The 22,558-nt window shown below is 34.7% G+C and overlaps 5 protein-coding genes and 2 non-coding genes across 9 annotated transcripts; 1 reads left to right on the top strand and 6 right to left on the bottom strand.

Moving 5' to 3' along the window:
• Positions 1-112: 112 nt before the first annotated feature.
• LOC17876161 lies at positions 113-1,356 on the bottom strand. The gene is made up of 2 exons (XM_006280837.2): positions 740-1,356; positions 113-549 (listed from the first exon to the last, which is right to left on the bottom strand). The coding sequence occupies exons 1-2, from the start codon at positions 1,233-1,235 to the stop codon at positions 170-172; spliced, it is 876 nt and encodes a 291-aa protein (XP_006280899.1). The 5' UTR covers positions 1,236-1,356; the 3' UTR covers positions 113-169.
• A 2,495-nt stretch (positions 1,357-3,851) lies between these two features.
• Positions 3,852-6,120, bottom strand: LOC17876038 (PAP-specific phosphatase HAL2-like). Of its 3 annotated transcripts, none has more exons than XR_002833486.1 (4): positions 5,861-6,120; positions 4,644-5,310; positions 4,191-4,562; positions 3,852-4,103 (listed from the first exon to the last, which is right to left on the bottom strand). XR_002833486.1 is itself a non-coding variant. In XM_006280586.2 (3 exons), exons 1-3 carry the CDS (start codon positions 6,012-6,014, stop codon positions 4,259-4,261), a joined length of 1,125 nt encoding a protein of 374 aa, XP_006280648.1. In that variant the 5' UTR covers positions 6,015-6,120; the 3' UTR covers positions 3,852-4,258. The 3 variants fall into 3 exon arrangements, 1 of the variants encoding a protein (XP_006280648.1); XR_002833487.1 differs by having other exon boundaries at positions 4,195-4,562; XM_006280586.2 differs by having other exon boundaries at positions 3,852-4,562.
• Positions 6,121-11,873: 5,753 nt separating this feature from the next.
• LOC17874678 (receptor-like protein kinase THESEUS 1) lies at positions 11,874-15,070 on the top strand. Its single transcript, XM_006279937.2, has one exon. The coding sequence runs from the start codon at positions 12,243-12,245 to the stop codon at positions 14,823-14,825; it is 2,583 nt and encodes an 860-aa protein (XP_006279999.1). The 5' UTR covers positions 11,874-12,242; the 3' UTR covers positions 14,826-15,070.
• A 198-nt stretch (positions 15,071-15,268) lies between these two features.
• Positions 15,269-15,341, bottom strand: TRNAF-GAA. The gene has a single exon. It is a non-coding gene; the product is annotated as a tRNA-Phe (tRNA).
• A 106-nt stretch (positions 15,342-15,447) lies between these two features.
• On the bottom strand, positions 15,448-16,924 carry LOC17874803. The gene is made up of 3 exons (XM_006281597.2): positions 16,667-16,924; positions 16,239-16,575; positions 15,448-16,115 (listed from the first exon to the last, which is right to left on the bottom strand). The coding sequence occupies exons 1-3, from the start codon at positions 16,887-16,889 to the stop codon at positions 15,662-15,664; spliced, it is 1,014 nt and encodes a 337-aa protein (XP_006281659.1). The 5' UTR covers positions 16,890-16,924; the 3' UTR covers positions 15,448-15,661.
• Positions 16,925-19,616: 2,692 nt separating this feature from the next.
• On the bottom strand, positions 19,617-19,689 carry TRNAF-GAA. The gene has a single exon. It is a non-coding gene; the product is annotated as a tRNA-Phe (tRNA).
• Positions 19,690-20,703: 1,014 nt separating this feature from the next.
• Positions 20,704-22,271, bottom strand: LOC17875883. The gene has a single exon (XM_006279452.2). The coding sequence runs from the start codon at positions 22,225-22,227 to the stop codon at positions 20,902-20,904; it is 1,326 nt and encodes a 441-aa protein (XP_006279514.1). The 5' UTR covers positions 22,228-22,271; the 3' UTR covers positions 20,704-20,901.
• Between the last annotated feature and the right edge of the window lie 287 nt (positions 22,272-22,558).

Below are 22,558 nucleotides of genomic sequence, written 5' to 3'. Positions count from 1 at the left end.
AATACCAATTTAATTTAATAGTGAATCTAATAGGGTGGGAAGAAATTGAGCATGGTAGATTATCTTTGTAACAATTCTCATAATTTGTAATAATTAATAAATCTAAAAACGATTAAAAAAAAAACCTCGATAAATACATAAAAGTATGTTGTTTGTTTGTAATTCAACATTATCTCCAATCTAAACGTACTTCACCACAGCCAACAAAATGCTGACTAGGTTTCTTAAACGAAACCATATGGCTCTTAACCATAAACGCAGTGACTCGCTTCGAAACTCTGATCTCTTCCATCCTCAGCTCTTGTAACCTCCTCACGTACTCAGGCACGTGCACCAAGTCCCACACCACTCCAACTCCTCCAGGTTTCAGCACTCTCACCGCTTCTCCTAGCACTCTCGTCCTCTCAGCCGCCGCCTCCACCGTCTTCTGACCGTATTCTTTCCCGACTGTGTGGAGAAACACGGCTGATACCACCACGTCGAAGTAGTTATCACTAAATGGAAGACGCCTTACGTCTCCTTCACGGCAAGTCACATACTCTTGTACTCCTATACAAAATATGTTTATTAATAGACTGTAAAAGCATATATTATATCACATCTGTAATAATCACTTAATAACCGTTAATCACGCAAATATATAGTTATAAATCTTACAAAATAATAATATGTTATTGGTCAACGAGAAAACGACTTTGAAAAAAAGACAAAGTCAAAAAAGTCAACGAAACTCACGAACCTTCGATGTGAGCAGTACGAAGAGTAGAGAGAGTAGTACTCATGGACCGATCCAACCCAACGACCCGACCCGAACTACCAGTTTTCTTAAGCTGCGTCGCCACCGCATTGAGCAGAACACCACGACCACATCCCAAGTCAAGCGCTGTCTTCACACTCGACCAATCCCCAACAGATCCGACCATCCTCTGCGCCATCTCGTACCTTAGCGGCACGGCGGAGTAAAAAAAATTCCCCGCCGCGTAAAACAAACACACGGCGGAAAGCGCCGTGACGGCACCGAAAAACCCTGCTGAGAATCTAGCCGCGGCGGCGTTGGAGAGGAGGAAAGACTCGACGAAGACGCAGATCGGGTTGAAGTAGATGAAAAACACGGCGGAGAGAAGAGAGAAAGCAATAGCGTTGAGTACAAGGAAGAAGAGTGTGTGTTTCTGCTCGATCCCGTAGATCGCGTAGATCTGAGCCCAGTCTCTCGTGAAAGTGCTCGTCTTCCCCATAAGATCAGAGTGATGAACAAGAAACAGAGTACGCTTACAAAAAAAAAGATCAATGAAACATGAGAAAGAGAGAAAGACTCTGACAGAATCTAGAAATTACAGTGAAGCTTATAAAAAATTGTATAGAGAGACAAAACATTTATATATATAAATGATGAGATGAGTGGTAACGTTTCTTTTCTCATGTGGAGTTTTCTATTTATAACTGTGTCATGCATAAACATTTATTTGTGTATATATGTGTGTGAGTATGTATTTTTGTTTTCGACTAGTCAAAACACACAGATTTTGAATGTGTAACCGTTCCAAATAATAATAAATTTTATTTTTGTATTATTAATGGCATTTTATTCTAAAATTTTTAGGTAGTTTGTTTGGTGAGTGACCACTATTTCATGTAAAGAATAAAACTTGAATTTTTTTTTGTTTGGTGAGTTCTCACTCATTCATAAGAATTTGAAATTTTAAATTCTCTTAAAAATTAACTTTATCTTCTTGTAATTTTGTCGTTTTTAGAAGATATTTTAACTTGTTTATGTTTCCCTTAATCATCATGAGTCATGAATCATGATGATTATAGACTCTTTTTAAATATTGTTTAAGATTAAAAAGAAAACATAGGATTCATAATTTTCAACAATATTTTTCTCCTTTATTAATGTTAATATTGACTTTTTTGGTATGGTTCTATTACTCCCTTATTATTTTATATTTTATATTTTATATTCAACTTTAATTTAAAAAAAAACTTATGTAATAACGAGTAGACAAGGAACTTGCTAAATGTTTTCTTGTTTTTAATACTGAATTCCATTTTTTCTGTCTCTCTAATATTTCTCTAATAACGGAAACTATAGTTAGTTGCAATATTTGTCTATATAATTTAACAAGAATGAAGAATTTCCAACTAAATATATCATTATTAAAACCCTTGGAAATATTATCACACAAGTTCAATAATGTGATTTAACTTTTATGAGCTTTCATGTCCATTCTATTTATTTAGAAAGGGATGAAAATAAAATAAAAAGAGAGAGTTGAAATTTTTGTGGTGCTAGTGAATGAAGTAGCTTAGGGCACATGCTAAGGTCTTTCAATCTGACTCCGACACTTGATTAGGCACATGCAATTTATTATCATATTTTTTTTTGCTTTCTTAAGCAATGAATTTTGACACATTTATAAACTTATATATGTAAATTGGATTTTGTGAAATTCGTTTTGTCATTCTATCACATTTATAAACTTATATATGTAAATTGGAGTTTTTGAAATTCGTTTTGTCATTCTATCGTTTCTTTTTATATACAGAGCAATCTGTAATATGGGAGAAACATCAAACAATATATTTGATAAAATATCGTGTTTTAACTATGGTTATAGTATTATAACTCGAATTCTGAATTTGCTTACACATACATGTGCTATCTATATGGATGTTCAAAAAATCTGGGAAGACACATGTCATAATTTTATTTATTGTCAAATTTTTTTTTTTTTTAAAGATATAGATAGATGTATAAATCAAATATGTTGCAACATAACTTATCATGATTTCGTCGGCAAGCAAAATTACATGTGTACTGAGAGCAGAGTACTTCAACAAAATTCCAAAATATTCATATTTAATTTTAGATGAAAACCAACAATCTTTATTTTTATTTTTTTAATTCTGTTACTTAAAAAAAAAATCAGAGAAAAACGTTCATATGAAAAAGCTAACTATTTGTTGAAAAAAAAAAAAAACTAACTATTTAAAAAATTTAACAGCATAGGTTATTACTGTACTACATGAGACTCTCTTGTTCACATAGGTTAAAGTAAAGTGTATATGATAGTGAAACCTATCCTTGTCATTTGATTTTATTTTTGTGATGTTTTCTTACCAATTGTATAGTTTAGCTAATCTTTTTGTTACATTTTGTATAGTTATGTTATGTATTATTATCATTCAATAAATTAAAAGTTTATAAAAATAAATATGAAAAGAAGAAAAAAAATTGAAGTCATAAGAAAGAGATGTTTATCAACTAACCATTCATACTGACACTTTGGCCCTCCTCTATTAGTAGTAGTAGTAGAATTGAATTATTATTTAGTAATTATGTACTTTACAAGGAATGAAGACACAATGCGACTGATAATGATAAACTGTTCAATAAATATGTGAGAAAAGCCTCTTTGAAGATTTAGAAATTTGATAAAATTCAAAGATAGAAATCTTTTAAACAGCACCAAATCCAAGAATTTGTCGGCAGAATCAATCTTTTTTACTTACTTTTTTAATCTTTAGACTTAACGCATAAAAACTGTCTGAAGCTATTCTCATAGGGTGCCAAACATGTCGGCTTAACCGAGTTCAACGCTTTTTTATTCTGGTTTACTATAACTTAGTTACCATCATACCAATAAAAATGGTCTAAACGCGATCGTGTCCGCCCAATAAACACAATTTATTAGCCCACAAAATGGACCATTACCAAATTTATCAATAATTAACATCCCTATAATCTAGTTGAGTCTTTAAACTCAAATCACTTAGTTCTTTTTTGTTTTTTTTTTTGAAACACAAACTTGTTCATCTATCATGATCATGAAGTAAATTAAGGAAGAGTCTTTGTAGTAATTTTTGTATTTTGTCATAAAACGACATACATAATCCGCGTTTTGATAAAAAAAAATGACAGGACGAAGATAAAAAAAAATTATATCATCCATTTTAGGGGAATTAAGGTATGTGGAAAACGTAGCAGCTTTTATTACTCTAGATAGGTGAAATAAATAGATTCTTACTTTTTTTTACCGCTGCTTCCTCGACTATATTTACTTCTCCGCACTGTAAATCGTGTGGTTTACCGAATCTTCCCCCTAAACCGGAAAAATAAACCGGTTCAAACCGGAATCCGTCTAAATAGATGAACACTATAGTCTGTAACAGTTTTTTTTCTTGTTTACCTACTTTGAAGACGTTGGCTCGATGATGCTGCACTAAGTGAGGATTATGGGATAAGCTTTTTTTTTTTTCAAAGACTTGAAGATTCCCAACTAGCATAAACAGCACCTATAATCTTCTCATGTAAAACTTGACCAGAACACGCGATGATTCCTCTGTCAAGACCTTCCAAGTATACTCCTTTCGAGAAGTCTAAGTTTCTACCTCCTGCGTCAGTCACCACACCACCAGCTTCTTCCACAATAACAACTCCAGCTGCGTGATCCCATATCTTCTCTTTGTAACTAGACTGTGCAAACTTCATAAACACTTCTGCGTCTCCACGAGCAATCGCTGCGTATTTCACCATGCTGTACACTCGCAAGGGCTGTTTTCTGTTGAAGAAATGGGACAATGGCATTGTAGTTAAGAGAGTTTTGAAGTAAGTTAAAAGTAATGTATACAAGATTAGTTACCTAACTCCCATGCTATTGGCAAGTCCTGCTGTGAACAGGTGGTTTGAGTTTGCTCTCTCTACTGGCTCACAAACTGTAGCTAAAGCCGGATCATCGACTGAGGAAACCTTAAGGAGTGTTGTTGAAGATTCAGGGAATCCTCCAGCGATTAACGGTTGCATCCACGCTTGACCACTACCTTTCTTAGCATACATGACACATCCTTTAGATACTGATCCAGCTACAGAGTTTTTCTTCATAGCTTGGTTACAACCATTACTTAAGCATTCTTTCTTAACCGGATAATTAGGACATCCTAGAACACCCAACAGAACTTTACCATTCTCTATCAAAGCTAAAGCAACAGCGTACTGATCGCCACGAACAAATCCTAACGTTCCATCAACGGGATCAAGAACCCAATGCCTTCCTTTAGGACCTCCAACAGAGTTACATCGACTAATAGCCTTAAGGATTTCACTCGATCCCAACTGTTTAACTGGCTTCGGAAGCCCGTATTTGGGAGCTTCAGATAACGCTTCGTTAACAGCATTCGAGACAGCTCCTAAAAGTCCTAAAGACTCAGCTTCCGAGAGAGCCTCAGTGTCTTCTTCAGCGACAATGGAAAGGTTTTGATCACCAAAAACTTCAGCTAAAACCCAACTCACAATTGCTTGAACACCAAAATCTGTTAAAAGTGAATGAACAAAGTCTTAAAGTCACTTCATTTGCAAAAGTATATTCTCTAATCAAAGCCTGTAAACAGAGCTTACTACTTACATACACACAACATTCTCAAAAATAAATCACTGTACAATCTGGCACACTATTAAACTATTACTACAGAGACAGTTACACGGTCTTGTAATATTAAAAATTAGCATCAAACAACATTAGCTTATGAAAAAGTGTTGATTTATTATACACATTCTGTCTCATCTGTCACTGAATTAAAGAACACAAGCAACCATGATTATTCGATTTCAGCTCAATTTGTAACGACAATTATGCAAATCAAGATTCATCTGCGAACATTAACACAATCCAATATCACAAATTCAATCAGAATTAGTAACTCAAAACCCAAACAGATCTCGAAATTGCAATTAGAATTCAATCACTAAACATAAAAGATCATACAATTCGAAATTTTACAAAAACGAAAAAGCAAAACCTTGAAAGAAAAAAAAAAAACAGAACACAATCAGAATAAAAAGAGAAAGACAGAGAAATCGAACCTGCGACGGTGACAGGGGAATCATCGTCTTTAGACTTGACGTGAGCACCGTTAGGAAGATGAAGCTTCTCTTGAACTTTAACACAGAGAGAAGAAGCGAGGTGGACAACACGCACCGCCGTGTCCATCTCCATTTCTAAGGATTCCACCGCCATCGCCGGCGAAATCTATCGGAGCAGAGGAGGAGCCGAGGAAGAGATTATCAAAATTAGTTTTTCTTCACATGCTCTCTCTCCACTGCTTCATCTCCTCTCCCTTTGTTTCCACCTTTTTATTTGCAAAATGATATAATTTGTTATTTTTCTATTTCTTTTAATTTCTTTTGTGACTTTTGTCGCATTTTTATTGATTATTAAATTAATAAAAACTTTACTTTATTTTCCAGGATAAAAAAATAATATAACAACACTATCCTTCGATTTTTCAAAAGTATCCTAAAGTATAAAAAAAATTCTTGTGATTTCATTAACATAAAGTTTATTCATAAGAAAATCTTAACCTAATTAAGCATTGTAGTTTTCAGCAACCTTACAAAAGTGTTTCTGTAGATGCTTCATTTCTAATAAAACGAGATTGGGAAAGAATCTTTGTGGGTATCTTTTTGGCATAATCTTAGTGAGCATTTTAACTAAAATACTTCTTTCTAATGCAATACAAACATTATGTAGTTTAATAGATATATTCACGTTTAAGCTAACGAAACACTTGTTATGGTTATGAACGTGTGAATTTGGTGGGTGGGTTTTGTAACTTTGTAGAAGTTGTATGTAGTTAGGTGAATTAGAGAACACGTGCTGAAAATAAGAAAAAAGATCGAAATAGAAAAAGTTCTTTTTATATAAACGTAAACGTAAGTTATCATACTCTTATTTTTGTTGTCAGCTAATTAGAATTCTCATTAGTACGTCATTACATATAATTGTTCAATAAATATGGTTTTCTTAAATCATTTTTTAATTTTTCGTAAGACTTATAATAATAGCCTTGGTAAGTGATTATAAATAAATAAAAAAATTAAGGAAAACTACACGCATGGTTCCCTTGTTTTTTATATTAACGAAGAGGTCAAAATGTATATGGACCGTAAAGGAGGTTTAGTGCATGGTCGTCATGCATGTGGACAGAAAGCTCCTGTGATGCTGTACAATCGAAATCGAAATCGAATTGAATAATCTGTATTTGATAAGTGAGACTAGGACTAAATTTATGTTAGTAATTAAATTAATCTAAAAGAATTATATTAAAAGCTTTGTAAACCGTCCAAACTAATCGTACGGTTGATGATTCTAGACTTCTAGTTATGGTGTTATGGTTTGGAAACGAATGGTTCATAAATAAATGGACAATTTAGTATTTTGATTAATTGTGTGGTTAATTTTATAACACCGAAAAAGTAGCTGATTGTGGTAGTTCCTTTTTATATTATTTTCCTTGGGCTAGTTTTTTTTTTTTTTTTTTTTTTTTCTTATAGCAAAGTTAAAAACCATAACTGTTTGTTTATATAAGCCCAAAAGTAATGCTTGTGTTATACCAACTATGTCATTGATGTTAAAATATCACTCCACAATATGATATGGTTTGTTGGGCTGTTAGGAAACTTATCTTCTAGCCTTTGAAGCCCATATGAAATCCCAAAAATGATTTACAGATTTTAGGAAATCATTAATAGAGTTTGTAGTAGCTAAACTTATAATCAATGGAGTAAATATCATCTTAAGCAGAGAACACATGGCAAACTCTCCAAAAACTCTAGCTCTCAGCTGTTGCTATGTCATCTAGTTTAGTAGCATAACATCTCTTTGAATGTATCTACTTTGATTATTCAATACCAGTAAATACCTCTTTTCATTCAGTTAGCTGATTTGCAAATTTGGAAATTTCAATCAAAACAAATGGTTTGTGTTAACATTGTCCTTGTGTCACACTACTCGAATCAAATAGCATGTTGATCAAGTCACATTTGAAACCTATAGATACTTTTTCTTATAAAAGTAAAGGTTTTATTCAACTATTTCTAAGTAGCTTTGTTTTTGCTAACTTAAAAAGAAAAGAATATTGATTTGGGAAAGCTAATATTATGCAACAGTTATTTTAACTTAAACGAAATACGTTAGCACATAGTATAAAATTTTCATTTGTTTAAATGTTGTTGAAAATTAGTGAATACATCAAACATATTTTATTGACGTGATTTTATACTATTAAGTAATAGAAATTATATTGAATGGCGTCAATTTTACATAATTGATGTCAAATAAATTAATAATGAAACCAAATTGATATGCTAGATTACATGATTAGTACAAAATACTTTTAAACTGATTCTAATAAGCATTCTTTTGGTTTCTTGCATTTTAAAATTGATGTTACGTACCTTGTTCTTTGTCTATATATTGAATGGGCAAAAATTTAAAACTTATCATGTCACTCTTATCATTGTACAACCAGCATATTTAATGTTCTTGCCTTGTATAGTTGTTTACGCGTTAACGTATCATCCCATACATGTTTTTCTTAATTCATATTATATCCGGTACATGTCTTTGTGATGTTTTTAGTATAATGGTTTATTATATATAGACCAAGAGTAAATCAAAGTGACTAGTTCTTGATTATCAATCTCAAACCATAGTTCATTTGATTCTCTATGTGTCTCTTTTCCAGTAAAGAAGTTAATCAAGTTGATTTTGGATTTGATGATATGTGATTGATAGAGATAATATAAGAATAAATGGTTGGACCTAAAAAGGAAAGATGAGGATAGTCAAATGAAAAGAGTCGTTACTAAAACCATATTTTTATTATCTTCTTATCAAACTCAAAAACTCACAAAAAAACAGAAAAAGGCTAAAGAACGTAACGCTCCTCTCGGCTGTATTCACGGCCTCGACGTGATTGACGGTCTCGACGTGACCAACGTTTTTCATTTCATTTTGTTTTCCCCAAATTTCAATTCAAAAATTATATAAGAAGCTTATTTTAAAATTTAGCCACTAAAACCGATAATTACTTCAGTAGTTTAAAGACTTCATAGTTCATAGATTATATGTAACTTGTATACACAATCCTGATTACGCAAAAAATAACCAAAATATATTAACATAAACTCTCGATGTATCAATCATAATACAATCATGACTTGATATTTTCTCTTTCTTTTTTTTCTTCTTAATTTTCGTCGAATGATAAAAACACAATTTACGTCTAAAACTTGATACAAAACTAATGTGAACACTTGCGCAGTCAATTATTAAATGATGGCTTTGGTCTTTTGGATTTGTGTTAATGTTTATTACTTTGCTGTATATGTGGATAACTGTTTATTCAACTGTACATGTTACATGTATTCCACCAGTCTATATATATATATATATATATACCGTTTATATTGTTTGAATGGTATTTAATATTTTAGATATATGCATGTAAGAAAGGATAATATAACTCTACATGTATGCTCACTGTTATCTGGGGTAATCTATCTATATATTCAATGGCAAAAAAATGATTATATCCACAACTTAAATAGTATTTTCAATAATGGTAACGTTTTAGTCTTCCACGTTCACTGACGATTTCGAAGAATTCGACAAAATCGTATAATATCATATTAGGTGAGGTTAATGGATCACTTTTGGAATAGGGTCCAACATGTTCTCGTCTTAGGTGAGTAAAGTGCTAATTATTGTTAATTAAACCATATGTAATGTCTTTTCTCCGAAAATGACACATTATGATGTTTGTCCCTTATGTTTTATAAAAAAAACTAACAACCACAAAAAAAAAAAAGAGACAGAACATATCATAGAAAGCTTTAATTGATAGCTTTAATTGATAACAGATTTTATTAGTGTCTGAATAGAAATTTTCGAATCAATTTATTCTACAAGAATACGTTGGACGATTGTCTGATTAAGATGGAACTTTTTTTTTTGAATTAATCAGAGCCTAAAAATAATAATTCAACGCGTTAATCAGAATATGATATGTGCCATTTATAAGGTCGTCCCATATTGTAATGATTAAAAATAAACTAATCTAAAACTAAGAAAAAAGTCTTATAAGTTAGTACGTAGTCGTCTTCTTCTAATTCCAGCAATATTTGAAGTTTTGTTTTGGACTATATAATAAGTTAAGATTTTAAACTAAGTAAAAATAATAAAAAAGATTCAGCTGTATAAGAATCATGTGGTTTTGATATGCGAACGCATGTGCAAGCACATGGTGTGACCTAACGACTTCATCCTCCACTATCGTATTATATTTTTTTTTTATCTTAGAATCTTGCATTTTTGTTATATAAAAATTATGTTTTTTTTTTGCCTTATGAGAACGAAATTTTCATGTCGTGTTATGATTGGCAAATTCCCCAAATATAGACTTTATTTACTCCATTATATAACGAGAAGACATATAGTTAACACGTTAAAGACCATAGTCTCTCTAAATGAAGTACCAAAATAATTAAATAAATAAATTACGTAATCAAACGATGAGTCTTAGGTTTTTTTAAGATTGGAATCGTTTTACAAAAGATGAATAATGTAGTTTGTAAAATAATATATAATGTGTGACGAATTTAAAAAAACCGTGTTGTTACGTTGTGTGTTTGGTCTCTTTCTATCAGTTCTAGTACTTGTATGTGTGTGTTCTCTTTTCCCAAGTGAAGACAACGTCACAGGTTTGGTTTTGGTGTTATCATGTATTGGTGTTGTTGTAAGCACAAAAATGCAAAACGAAGAGAAGCACCGTCGTCATGGTTACGGCGCCGTCATCGTTGTCCACTCCCGTCTTCCAAAAGCCGCGTTTTGTGGGGTTCTTCTATGCTACTTAATTTTATTGTTTCACCACTCTTTAATTTTTTCGAGTTTTGCTGAAATATTCAGCTTTGATACTTTATTTTTATAATGTTTTCATGTCCAAGTTTATTATTTAGTAGCTAGGTTAACCACCTGTGGAATTGTCAACATGTAAACTATGTTATTAAATATAAGATTTAGCATATTTTAGAGCATATAGTATCCCATCATGCATGCTTAGCCGATTTCTTTAAAACAAGATTAACAATTAACACATTAACGAACTGTTTATTTTTATTTTTTAAAATTAAATATCAAGTAACTCAATTAATTTTTACTCATGTAGTTTGGTTGATTAGATCATTAAAAAACTGATCAGCCATATATAAATAGATGAGTTGAATTAATTGATTCATTCATCCATGGTAGATTAGTTGGGAACTTGGCTGGTCAATTTGACCTATTTCAAGTTTCAACAGTTATTATTACTATAAGTTATCATACTTAATCTACGTCTTGCTACCAATTTAATCAAAAAAAGACTACACATAACTACTTTAGTATATGCTGGTAACAAATGCGAGTTTAACTTAGTGGTTGACAACATATTTAAGACAACCTTCTTTTCACCATTAATGCAACACGATCACAATATGTATATATAGTTCTATAGGTTAGGTTTCCCACCAGCTACCACTTTTATCATATTATTTGGTAACACAAAATCCAACTTACTAATAATATTCCATACTCAAAATCACATTAATACCATGCCTCTTTTGTTACTATCACCTTGATAGCTCAAATTCAATAAATCTTGAAACTAATAAAGATAATCTCATTACTCTTTGATGAAAGATAGTTTCCATAAAAACAAATGGTGATTGATGATAAACAGTGGCCTACGAATATATAAGCCAAAAGACATGAACGTTTGCTTATTCTTCTTATCTTTCTTGATAAAGACATTACAAAAACAAAAAAAAATACTCAAACATTAACAGCTAATACCCGCCGCGAATTAGGACAACAGACAAAGAAAAAACAAATACTTAACTCTTTTTAATCATATTATTAAAACTTTATTGCAATAAAGTAAAATAACTAATCTTGTTGTTAATTTATTCTTTAATCTCCCTCTCTATTCTGATTAGTCCTATATTTAACTAGTCTTCTCTCTCTCTCTGTAGGCCCTTTGTGAAGGCTTCCCTTTGAGAGTTGCAGCTTCTCCTTCTGTAAGATGACAGCCTAATCAATCAAACCAGCCTGGAAAGAGCTATCGAAAATTTTCAGAAACTAACACTTCAAAAAGTCTCTACCTTTTCTCTTTTTTCCTCTTCATTTCTCTGCTCTAACACTAGAGTTTTGATTGATTCTTTGTTCCTACCCAAAACCACACATTCTTCTCCAATTTGGGTTCTTTGAGCCATGTGAATCCAAACCCTTAAGCTAATTCAATACCCTCCTCCATTGTTTTCTCAACTTTCTTCAAGAACAATCTTGAAAGACCAAAGTTTGATTCTTTTTTTTGTCATTGAGTCTTCATTTTTCGATTTGGGTTTTAGGGTTCTTGTTTAAAGGTTCATGCTTTACACAACAATGGTGTTCACGAAATCATTGCTTCTTCTTCTTTTGTTCCTCTCTTGTTATACTACTACTTCATCTGCCTTGTTCAACCCGCCGGACAATTACTTGATCTCTTGTGGTTCATCGCAAAACATAACCTTTCAGAATAGAATCTTTGTTCCAGATTCACTTCACTCATCTCTTGTACTCAAAATCGGAAACTCTTCAGTTGCAACATCGAGTAATACTTCCAATTCAAGCAGTTCGATCTACCAAACCGCTCGTGTTTTCTCCGGTTTAGCTTCTTACAGATTCAAAATCACTTCTTTGGGTCGTCATTGGATCCGTCTTCATTTCTCACCAATCAAGAACTCTACTTGGAACTTAACCTCTGCATCAATCACTGTCGTAACAGACGACTTCGTGCTCTTAAACAACTTCTCTTTCAAGAACTTCAACGGCTCTTACATCTTCAAGGAGTACACGGTCAATGTCACTTCAGAGTTCTTGACTTTAAGTTTCATCCCTTCCAACAATTCGGTGGTATTTGTCAACGCGATTGAGGTTGTCTCTGTTCCGGACAGTCTTATGCCTGATCAAGCTTTGGCTTTGAACCCTTCAACTCCGTTCAGTGGTCTCTCTCAGCTTGCGTTTGAAACAGTCTACAGATTAAACATGGGAGGACCATTGTTGACTTCTCAAAACGACACATTGGGGAGACAATGGGATAATGATGCAGAGTATCTTCATGTGAACAGCTCTGTTCTTGTCGTAACGGCGAATCCTTCTTCGATTAAGTACTCTCCTTCTGTGTCTCAAGAAACAGCTCCAAACATGGTTTATGCAACTGCTGATACAATGGGTGAAGCTAATGTAGCGAGTCCAAGTTTTAACGTCACTTGGGTTCTTCCTGTAGATCCAGACTTCAGGTACTTTGTTCGTGTTCATTTCTGTGATATCGTGAGTCAAGCTTTAAACACGCTTGTTTTCAATCTTTATGTGAATGATGATCTTGCTCTTGGAAGTCTTGATCTCTCTACGTTGACTAATGGTCTTAAAGTTCCTTACTTTAAGGATTTTATCTCCAATGGTTCAGTTGAATCTTCCGGTGTTTTAACCGTTAGTGTTGGGCCTGATTCACAAGCAGATATCACGAATGCGACTATGAATGGGTTAGAGGTTTTGAAGATTAGTAATGAAGCTAAGAGCTTAAGTGGTGTTTCTTCAGTTAAATCACTTGTTCCGGGAGGATCAGATAAGGGAAAGAAGAAAGCTGTGATCATCGGTTCTGCGGTTGGTGCGTTTATTGTGGTTCTGCTGATTGGAGTTTGTTGCTATTGCTGTTTGGTTGCTTCAAGGAAGAAGCGCTCAACGAGTCCTCAAGAAGGCGGTAACGGTAACGGACATCCATGGTTGCCATTGCCTTTATATGGACTGTCTCAGACTCTTACCAAATCAACAGCTTCTCACAAGAGTGCCACAGCTAGTTGCATTTCATTAGCATCTACACATCTTGGCCGTTGCTTTATGTTCCAAGAAATTATGGATGCTACTAATAAATTTGATGAGAGCTCGTTGCTTGGTGTTGGTGGATTTGGCCGGGTTTATAAAGGAACTTTAGAAGACGGGACTAAAGTCGCGGTTAAAAGAGGTAATCCGAGATCCGAGCAAGGTATGGCTGAGTTCAGAACCGAGATTGAAATGCTGTCGAAACTTAGACATCGACATCTCGTCTCTTTAATCGGTTACTGCGATGAGAGATCCGAAATGATTTTGGTCTATGAGTACATGGCGAATGGACCGTTAAGGAGTCATCTCTATGGAGCTGATCTTCCTGCATTGTCATGGAAACAAAGACTTGAGATATGCATTGGCGCAGCAAGAGGATTACATTATCTACACACTGGTGCATCACAGAGCATTATACACCGTGACGTGAAGACCACGAATATCTTACTCGACGAGAATCTAGTCGCGAAAGTCGCTGACTTCGGGCTATCCAAAACCGGCCCTTCACTCGATCAAACTCATGTGAGCACGGCTGTTAAAGGAAGCTTTGGTTATCTTGACCCGGAATACTTCAGGAGACAGCAGTTAACAGAGAAATCCGACGTTTATTCGTTCGGTGTTGTCCTAATGGAAGTTCTCTGTTGTAGACCGGCTTTAAACCCGGTATTACCGAGGGAACAAGTGAACATAGCGGAATGGGCAATGGCATGGCAGAAAAAGGGTCTGCTCGATCAGATCATGGACAGTAACTTAACCGGGAAAGTGAATCCAGCTTCACTGAAGAAATTCGGAGAAACCGCGGAGAAATGCTTGGCGGAATATGGCGTGGACCGACCTTCTATGGGAGATGTACTGTGGAACCTTGAGTACGCGTTACAGCTCGAAGAAACATCTTCGGCTTTGATGGAACCTGATGACAATAGCACAAACCATATTCCCGGGATTCCAATGGCGCCTATGGAGCCGTTCGATAACAGTATGAGTATAATTGATAGAGGAGGAGTAAATTCAGGGACTGGTACTGATGATGATGCGGAAGACGCGACCACGAGTGCCGTGTTTTCGCAGCTTGTTCATCCTCGTGGAAGATAGAACAAGAAGAAGAAGATAAAACACATTTGGTGAAACAAACAGAGACAGAGACAGACATTGTTTGTTTTTAAAAAGTTTACAGAAAGAAAGATATTATTTACTGAAGACTTTTGGGTTGGAACAACAAAATGATTCATTCAGAATTTCTTTCCGAATTTTTACGGTGTATTTGTTTTGTAATATAGTGAGTACTACTGATGTTTTCTTAAAGCAATCAAGAATCAGAATGTGATTATATTAACTAATTTCAAGTTTTGAATATTTCATTTTTCAGTTTGGTTCTTCTTAATAAAACAAACCGTTAAAACGTATTTGCACATTTGTCAGTTTCGTTATGAAACTCTTTTCATTTTTTTACTTGCATTGCAAAGTTTTAGTGTTAATACGTGTATACGACGTCGTTTCTGATATTCTGAAAGAGGAAGAAAAAAAATCACAAAATATGCGGTGAGCGTGGATCGAACACGCGACCTTCAGATCTTCAGTCTGACGCTCTCCCAACTGAGCTATCCCCGCTTTTGTTATTTTATCAGATTGTAATTTAATTGATTGAAATTTCAAAACACCTAGTGACTTGTGTGTGAGTCTTAACAATCTCATGCACTTTTATTGATATAGTAGATTTGTAGATTAAGCAATGTTTATTGGTATTATATAACAATGAATAGGTTAATAATACAACATTAGATTACAAGGTGGATGATGATACAATACAAATACATTGCAAGTTACATATTTTTCCTTCACTTATAAATTATACTTTGGAAAATCTCCAGTAGAAGCTACTGCTCTCTGGCATTATTCTTCTTTTAAGTCATGTTTGTATGATCTTTCTTTTACTTCCTGCACACGATACCGTATCCAGAAGAAGCTCCACGGGTACAATCCAAAGTTGCATACTCAATCTCTGACTTAACTGAATCAATCTCAGCTTGTGTATCAGAAAAGATGCAAGTCTTACAGTCATTGGATAGTAGAGAAGAAGTCTTGAAGCTGTCTTCACCACCAACGACTGGCATCGCGACTCCAGCCTTAGCGGGGTTCTGGAAATCGGGCTTGTAGGTTCTTCCCAAGATTCCATCTACCTTAGGGGAAAGGTTAAAGAATCTGAACTGAACCTCAAGATGTGCAAAACAGTCATCTGATGGTACTTTGTAGCTGTGGATTCTGTCGTCTTCTTTTGTCACTGGAACCACATTGATCATGATCTCAGCTTTGTCCTTGATTGTCACAATCACGCTGTTTCTCATGCTCACTCTCTCGATCTTGATGTCCTTGTTTGGTGAGTACCTGGTTATAAAGAAACCATATAAGTTTCAAGAATCCGGCAGAAACAGAGGAAAAATGTTTTCACTATGTCACATCTCATGTGTTGATAAGAAAAGAAACTTAGGCTTTATATCAAATACTAACCAGGTGGAGAGAGTTTCCTCTGGGACAGAGAGATCTTGGCCATCAAAAGAGAATTTGAGATGGTCGACTTCGTTGTCCCATGAGGCGGTTTTGGCGGCTTCCAGGGAGAATTTTTGGGAGTTGAAGAGGAATCCGAGGGCTTGGATCCATGTGAAGTCTCTGGCACGACCAGCGGGTCTGTGACCAATGAACCTACCATTGATCTGAAGGTCAGAGTCAGAGACGAGGCTAAACTCTTCATTGCTCTTTCCATGGAAGTAGAAGACAATGCCGTCTCCTCCAATGAACCTCGGGTCATAACAAGCTGATCCAGGTCTGTTGCAATTTGGTTTCCTCACTACACCAAAAAACATATTAGCGTTTACTCTAAAGTCCTGCACAAAGACATGTGTAGAAACTTTATGATCAATGAATAGTAAAAAGCTTACTGCGGCATTGGGATTTGCAGGTAGGTCTATCGCAATCGGCGTAGCAAACTTTGTTCTTGGAGTTCATGGCAGTTGTGCTTGGACATTCCTCTGGACAATTGATGTACTTGCGGTAACATCGAGTGTAAGGGTTGCTACAATAAACTCCAGCTGCCTTGGCTTGCAAGAAACAAGTTGCAGCCACCAGAGCAGTCACTAGCAAAAGAGTCTTTGAGATCTCCATCTTTCGTGTCTTTCTTTGTTTTGATAGAAGAAGGAGAGATGCTTTGTTTTGGTGATGAAGAGAATTGTGTTAATTGTGAATTTATAGTGGTGAAAAGTCAAATCATTGCTTACTAAAGGGACTATTATGTTAATTAATTATTGAGATTACAAGTTGGAGACTGGGTGCCTTATTTCGACGAACTTCGCGGTGACACCATCAACAATTGCACTTAACCTTTTTTACTACTTCGTTTCTAAGTAAAAGTATGACTATTTCTCCAATTTAAGTCATCGTTTTAATTAAGATTAGTTTTTGTAACGACGACGAACTATATCATAATGAATCTAAATATGTTATAGTTTAGTACAACGGTAAGAAAGAACTTATATATGACAAGAAACTAATTAAAAAACATCGTAAATTCGATGTATACTATATGAACGAAGTTAATAAAATTGTTAGGAGAGAAAGAAGTGTGTGATCCACATTTCTCGGTCCTGATAAATAGGACAATGACATTTTGTTTGAGCATGCATGCATGTGTTCCTATATTATAACCAATGACCTGTTAGAATCTTATGCTATTGGTTCATGCATGGTTTCTGCGATTTCCAGACCAGATTTGTTTAGATTTTGTCTAACTCTTCTTCAATCAGCTGGTTTAGAATATTCTCAGACAAAATCTAAGCCAACGGAAACTAAACAGAGGTTGATGTGGCATTGTGGCGAAGTTCAGATGGTAAGTTCAACATATGAGCATCACGCTCGTCGAGCAGTACAATTGAAAGACCGGTACAAGGGGAATTTGGTTTTCCGTTAACAATGGTCAACAATGGTCTTTCCGTTAAATTTTCCCTATCTGTTTTTTTCTAACGTAACATACAATTTACACCAATAAAAATAACGCTAGCGTTACTTTATTTAAAATTTTCCATTTTTCAAAAAAATTTGGGTACCAAGATTGTTGACCTTGTCGTATCAAAAAGTTGTAAATTGTGATGTGGCAACATCTTATAATATAAAACTCCAGATTCCATTTTGAAATGTATATAGAATATATATTTCAGAAAACAGAAGATGGGCCAAGATGGATACAGGCCGGTCTTTGGGCCTTCAGTTTCGTATATAAACCATGATCGGTTTGTGGCACGAACATTAACTAGGCTTGGATCTCGATAATCGTACTCGTTTTTTTTTTTGTGCTAAATCTCTAATTTTTAATGATTCTCTGTTAGTTTCCTGTAGATCTTACTTATATAACTTTATAATTTTGATTAGGTTATAATTGGTTGGGTGATTTTAGGGCGTGTTGGGGAATTTTGGATCTCAAGCGTTTTGGGGATGGATCGTGATATGCCGTTCATTCCGCAAAAAGTTGTATAAGATGGTGGATGATCCTTCAACGGATTCAGTAGTTTCGTGGAGCGGTAACGGGAAGAGTTTCATTGTTTGGAATGAATCTGAGTTTTGCAGGGATGTTCTTCCACGATTCTCACACTATAAAGAGATGGCACCATTCATCCGCCGGCTTGGAAACATGGGTTTTAAGAAGATTGAATCTTCTGACCAATGGGAATATGGTAGCGATAATTTTTTGAGAGGGCATCCTGAGCCTAATCTTCCACCAGATGCAGTGAGAGCGAGACTAAAGGAGTTGGCCTTGGCTTCAAAGAAAGGACAAGCTGATCCCTCATTTTATCGATAAGGGTGTATCGTTTTATCTTAGCATGCTCTTCTTCTTTGTATTAAGGAAACCCGTTAAGTGATGGAATTTGGTATTTTCCTCGTAACAACAAAGTACTCTGTAAACTATGTGTTTGATGTTTTATTTTAACGTACGGTTTGAAACTCTGTGTTTGGTAATGAACAAAGGGATCATTATGTCTCTTGTTTGGGAGCTGGGTTCAATCCAAACACTCAAGATACTGTTTTCAACAATGTGACAGAATCTATTTGCCCTGGACTTACTTTTAAGACCTATGTGACAACTCCAGCTTCACATCATATCATCATCTTTCTTTGATGTTACCACTTACCACTAGTATCCACATTTTGAGTGACATTAGTCGCTTGTTGAGCATGCATGCATGTGTTATATTATAACCAATAAAAACCTGTTAGGGCATCCTCTAAGATACCTCTTAAATACCACCATTGAGTTATGATATCGGTCCATTAATGGTGTTACTCTCTTATGTGTGGTTTTATACGTGATCTAAATATTTTGTTCTTTGTTTCCAGCTGAAAGATTAAAATTCATGTAACGAGTTAAGAATATTTCATAGTACTTCTTCTATCTAACAATAGCTGTTTCACTTTCACATAAAGTTATGATTTTTCTTTTTCTTTTAGAAGTGTTGGTGTGTATATATTTTTATGTATACTGTCTTATCTATAATAGTTGAATAAATATGTAGATCTAATTATCTAAAAATATGGTAGATATAAGAAATCTATACATTTATATTTTAACTTGATATAAAGCTACTTTGAGTGACATTAGCTAGTCGCTTGAGAATTTGGTTCTTAACCGGCCATATATATTATATGATATACGTTTATACTTTTTAGTTCTAAAATTTTATACTATACTTGTAAACTAACGTGAATGAAGATAAACATAATCAGAACTTGTTTACACGTTGGTTGAGGATAAACTCACCGGATCGTTGATGTTTAACTTGATGCTTTTAAACGGTGTCGTTTTAAGATATAGCTAAAAACATCGAAAAAATTCACAAAAAATGCGGTGAGCGTGGATCGAACACGCGACCTTCAGATCTTCAGTCTGACGCTCTCCCAACTGAGCTATCCCCGCAATGACAACATCTCCTAAACAATAATTTATAAACCAAATATTACACATTTTATTACAAATCTTTTTTTTTTTTTAACTCTTAATTTTTTTTGTCTTGAGTTCCCTAGTCAGTGCTTCATCATCGTATTATAAAGAGACAGGACACTGAAACTCTAGATTGAAAACAAAGAAAAAGGGATTTGACTAATGAATCGAAATTATATCAACTAAACTTGATTAGTAACGTAACTTACAGTATATTAGATTGATAACATGAGTTACCATAAGTTAAAATTGAGTTATGCTGATAACTCAAACATGTCACCAATCATGATTTGTTTAAAAAACTTTGAGTTAGAGTTTATGTTTTATTGAGTTATGATTGAAAATTATTACATTTTTAAATCAAAACATTACTCAAAGTCATGGAAACTTTCATGAGATAAGATGTGGTAAGTTGAGTTACCTATTTTTATAATAAAAAACAAAAATTCAGTTATATAATACAAAAATTATTTACTTTTTGTTTCTATTTAATTCATATATTAATAAAAAGACCTATTTTGACTTTATTTTATTTATTAATTTTTCCTAAATATAGTTTTTAAATTTCTTATGTTTTGCCAAATTATTACTTTTATTTTCATATTATATGAAAATAGTCATAGATCTAAATATGATAAGACCTTATAAATAGGGGGTGTATGTAGTTAATTTTTTTTAATTTGCCATGTTACAAAATGTTTAGTTAACTTTGTGTATATTAAAATTATGTTATTATTTAGTTTTTAAAAAGTTATATATTTTTTAATTTATTAAATATATTTCACTAATAATTATAATTATCAATCTGTATATATAAAATTTACTTAATGATACATACCACAACATCTACCACAAAAAGTGTCATAAATCAATGATTTTGGTAAGATTACTAAACCAGCTTATACCATATTTATCCAGCTTAGTAAACCGTTACCACATAATAGAGAGACAAAAACATTGAAATTTTAGAACAAAGGAGAGATATATAAATTAAAAACAAAGAAAAAGGGATTTGATTAATGAATCAAAATTACATCAACTAAACCCAGAGAAACAAAGACAATGAAGAAACAAAGAGAGAGAGGGAGAGAGAGAGAAAAAAGAAGACAACTGCATGAAGAAACAAAAGAGGTGAAACATAAGAAGACTCGATAGCAAACTGAAAACACACAAAGGGGCGCCATGACCTTAGTCTCGGCCTGATCTCTTTTTCTTGGTCAGCCACCTTATCTCGATATCCTTACGATCATCGTCTTCAGGCTCCATGACCTTGTTTTCCTCCTCTGAGTGACCAGAGCCCGAACCATTCCCTTGCATACAAAGATTAATGGTGGGCGTTGGAGGAGGAGCAGAAGAAGGCACGATGACTGCTTTGTTCTTCTCCATTCTCGAGTGACTTGAGCCGCCCGCTCCATTCCCTTGTAAGGAAAACAGATCACGACAAACATTGTTGGTCGGTGGGTAAAAAGTAGGAAAAGGAGGAGGCACCATGGCGTTGTTGTTCATTCCCATTGAGAAGGGACTGTTGTTTGGGTGAGTACTTGAGCCGGCTCCATTCCCTTGCAAAGAAAACAGATCATGGCAAAGATTGTTGGTCGGTGGATAATAAGTAGCATAAGGAGGAGGCACCATGGCGTTGTTGTTCATTCCCATTGAGAAGAGACTGTTGTTTGGGCCACTTGAGCCCATCCCATGACAAGGATTGGTGTTTCCAAAAAGAGGAACATATCCTCCTGTGAATGGACTCATCGGGTTTCCAGCAGCATAATTGAATCTAGACACATGAGAACTCACGGGAGTGATCAGATTCGGTGTTCCCCTAGCAGCTTCCCCATTCAACGATGGGTTAGTGTTGTTATTAGCTCTTCCGCTGCTGGCTCCTTTGGAATTAGGTGGAGCGAGAGTGAGTTCAAGGTTAATCTCATCATCACCAGCAGGTACATTATTTGTAGCATGGTTCAAAGCAATTCTTGGAGAACTGTTATGGCCAGTGCTCTCGGTGAGGGGATGGTTTTGAGTCGGAGGAGGAAGCATGGTCGTCGTCTTCATTTTCTTGAGTACGTTTCCATCAGTTGAAAACAGGTAAGGGCGGCTGCTACTCCCTCCTCCGTACCTAAACGGACCAAAAGACATCCCTCCATAGCTGTCAAAAGGCATACGACAAGTATCAAGATGAAATGGTTGATTGAACTGCTTTTTGTGCATCTCCATTATTTCTCTTGCCTCTCTGTGGGTGTTTTGGTGACCGGCAAGGGCTTTCTGGCTTGAGAACCCCTTATCGCAGAGATCACAGAGGTAGACCATGTTGTCTCTTTCCGGTGGCACAACCTCTAAAACGAAACTAGGCCTCTCAAGGACAGTCCTTTCAGACACAATCACTCGAGGAGGCTTTTGTCTCTGAAGGTTCATCGTCTCCTTCTTCTTCTCCTCGGCCACAGCGACAGTCTTGCGTTTTCGATCATCTTTGGGTGGGGAAGAGGAGTTTGAAGAAGACACAGGGGATTGGTTCTCCATTGCTTGTTTTGTGAATTTGTCTTATCTTTTTTTTTCTTTCTGTGTGTTGTTGTGATTAAGGGAAGAGGCCCGGAGATTAACTATTTATTGATGAGAGGTTAACTCCTTTAAGGTATTAAATCTCTAAAGGCCAAACACATATATCTACAATTAAAATCATATATGACTTTGTATTCATAGCTTTCCTTAAATGATATTTGTTGTGTCTCTGAGTACCTTCCAGTTCACTATTTCTGACCAAAATAAATCAAATAAAGTTATCATATCTAAAATTTACTCTTTTTGTCTTCCAATATAATTGTTTTCTGAGTACCAAATCAGCTTTGTGTAG

The sequence above is a fragment of the Capsella rubella genome, unplaced genomic scaffold (assembly GCF_000375325.1).
Source record: "Capsella rubella cultivar Monte Gargano unplaced genomic scaffold, Caprub1_0 scaffold_8, whole genome shotgun sequence".
Taxonomy (NCBI): domain Eukaryota; kingdom Viridiplantae; phylum Streptophyta; class Magnoliopsida; order Brassicales; family Brassicaceae; genus Capsella; species Capsella rubella.
This window is presented reverse-complemented; position numbering and strand designations above follow the sequence as displayed.